This window comes from Penaeus japonicus, unplaced genomic scaffold, assembly GCF_977035675.1.
Source record: "Penaeus japonicus unplaced genomic scaffold, GWHDUDI00000001_assembly GWHDUDI00000040, whole genome shotgun sequence".
Classification (NCBI taxonomy): Eukaryota; Metazoa; Arthropoda; class Malacostraca; order Decapoda; family Penaeidae; genus Penaeus; species Penaeus japonicus.
In genome coordinates this window covers 12,706,734-12,708,799 of record NW_028234442.1, presented here as the reverse complement: position 1 = coordinate 12,708,799, position 2,066 = coordinate 12,706,734, and the positions used below count along the sequence as shown (strand labels likewise).

Sequence of the window (2,066 nt, the reverse complement as noted above, 5' to 3'; positions counted from 1 at the left end):
AATAGTTGATTTTGCGTCTGAAGTGCAATCTAAATAACTTTAATGCAAGATTGAACAGCTCTATCAACATCACGGATATGCTAATCGCACCATTCCTTTGATGGATATGAGAAATTTAGAAAATATGATTGAAATCCTGCGTTCATTGGCTACTATAGAGCACGTGACTTGGATAAGCCCCGCCCACAGTATGATGCTAGTTGCTCTGAAACTTCTGTTTTAATTTATTTGTACATATTTGTATATAGGTATATGAAAGATATTATAATAAATAGTGTAAACACAAATGCCTTTACCTACGACATTCCAGTCATATTTGAAATACAATTTCCCTCTCTGTGATATGCATGTTAGCGTTATAAGCATTCACGTCTCAGGCTCCATCGTAGGACGAACACAGATGGAAAAACGCGAAAATAAATCAAACAACATTTGGCATCTGACTGCATGCTCTAAGACCCCTCAGTTATGGCGCTGACGGTGTTGTGGTGACACGTTATCATGGCCTCTCGTATTTTTTTGTGATTTTGGCTTCTATAGGCCCAGAAAATAATATCCTAAAAGATTTGTGATCCGAAGATGTACCGAGAGGCTCCATGGTCCTAAAATCTTCATGCAGAGGTGAGTCCTAACCTAGAAAATCGGTAAGATTTGTTAGATCGCAATACTTAGGTTTTCGTCCTGTACGTAAAGTTGGTTTCTGCTACATTTCTTGATTTTGTCCAAGCTTTTGCCCTAGTTTCAGGCCAGTAAAGAATGGACAGTATGCCGCATTGAGATGGTAGGTAATATCAAATTGAAACAGAGCAGCTTGGTAGCGCATTCCTGTCTACGTTCTCCAGGAGCGTGAGATTTAGGGATTGTGTCGACTTTTCTCGAGCCCATTGGACACCCACGTGTTGGCTGGAATCTCACGTTCTACGCCAATTTATTATAGCCATTAGCTAGTGAAATAGGTTGCGATTCTACACGCTTAGTTGCCGATGCAAGTGTATGAGAAAAGGCTTGTGAAAAATAAATGTAACTTAGCCTGGTTCAAGCAAAAGAATGGCCGGGTGGGTGTGGAAGTGTGCATGTCTGCTTAGGCCTATGCTATGCACCGCCGGGTAGGCCCACCTCCACTATGCAGAGGCCACCGGGACCTTGCCTTAACAATGCACTTTGTTAGGTTGAGGATGAGGGCTCCCCCGCCTGGATTTATGGGGCCAGTTCCTTTTTTTGCTTCTCAGAAGCTCCGCCTTCATGGGATTTTACCAAGAGGCGCTTGGAAGGGATTCTTTCGAAGTGCAATGTTGTCACATTTCAGAAGTTTCTGTTAGGTTCACCCATTCCCACCTACTTTGAGATGCCTAGCCCCTTGAATGTGCTGATTTGTTTTTATTGTCAAACAAGTAGAAGGAAGAAATTGATCATACTAGAATGACAGTAGGGAATACACATCTTTAAGATTGAAAGCTATAGGCCTTAAACAATTTTTACATTATGCTTCAGTATTAACTAGATGTTTAATTGGTTCCATAAACAATTATTGTGTGAACTAATGTACGACATTTTCTTGTTTGCTTACTGGGTATCAATGATATTTCATTATCAAATTGAAGTAAAACTATTTTAAACCAGCCTTTTACACAATTATAAGGAAGTGCTGATATACATACTATATTTTCTGATTATTATCAAATATTAAATAATTGTTGTCAGTGTTATAAATCCTCTACCATACAAGAATAAAATGATTTAAGAAAACCGGTCATTTTTATATTAATTGAGTTTGACATAAGTTTATATCACTGCTCGGTTATATGATGAGTTTTTGACTGAAATTCTGTAGAAAATGTTTTGCTTATACTCCATGATGAATGTATAAGACTGATTAAGGGTATTGTATTCACAGCATTTAAAAGAGAAATGGAAACAGTATTTGTAAAAATGATGAAGCAAGCATAAAGAGTTGGTACAAATGAAAAATTTTATTGACACGTAAATGAATTTCAATCTTGGTTTGAAAATACAGGATACTGGTCAGATTATTTGGTCCTGATATTTCTTTCCTGAAGAAAATCTCT

At 37.7% G+C, this 2,066-nt stretch overlaps 1 protein-coding gene across 2 annotated transcripts in view; it reads left to right on the top strand.

Annotated features, from left to right (window-relative positions):
- Positions 1-462: 462 nt before the first annotated feature.
- LOC122266130 (E3 ubiquitin-protein ligase TRIM71) overlaps positions 463-2,066 on the top strand; it is a 40,182-nt gene continuing 38,578 nt past the window's right edge. The window contains exon 1 of one of the 2 annotated variants that reach the window (XM_086534118.1): positions 463-621. Coding sequence is in view for 1 of the 2 variants with exons in the window: in XM_086534119.1 (XP_086390245.1) it covers positions 614-621 (8 nt within the window). In the remaining variant the exon portion in view is untranslated. The remainder of the gene's footprint in view (positions 622-2,066) is intronic. The other variant, XM_086534119.1, reaches the window with a different exon arrangement.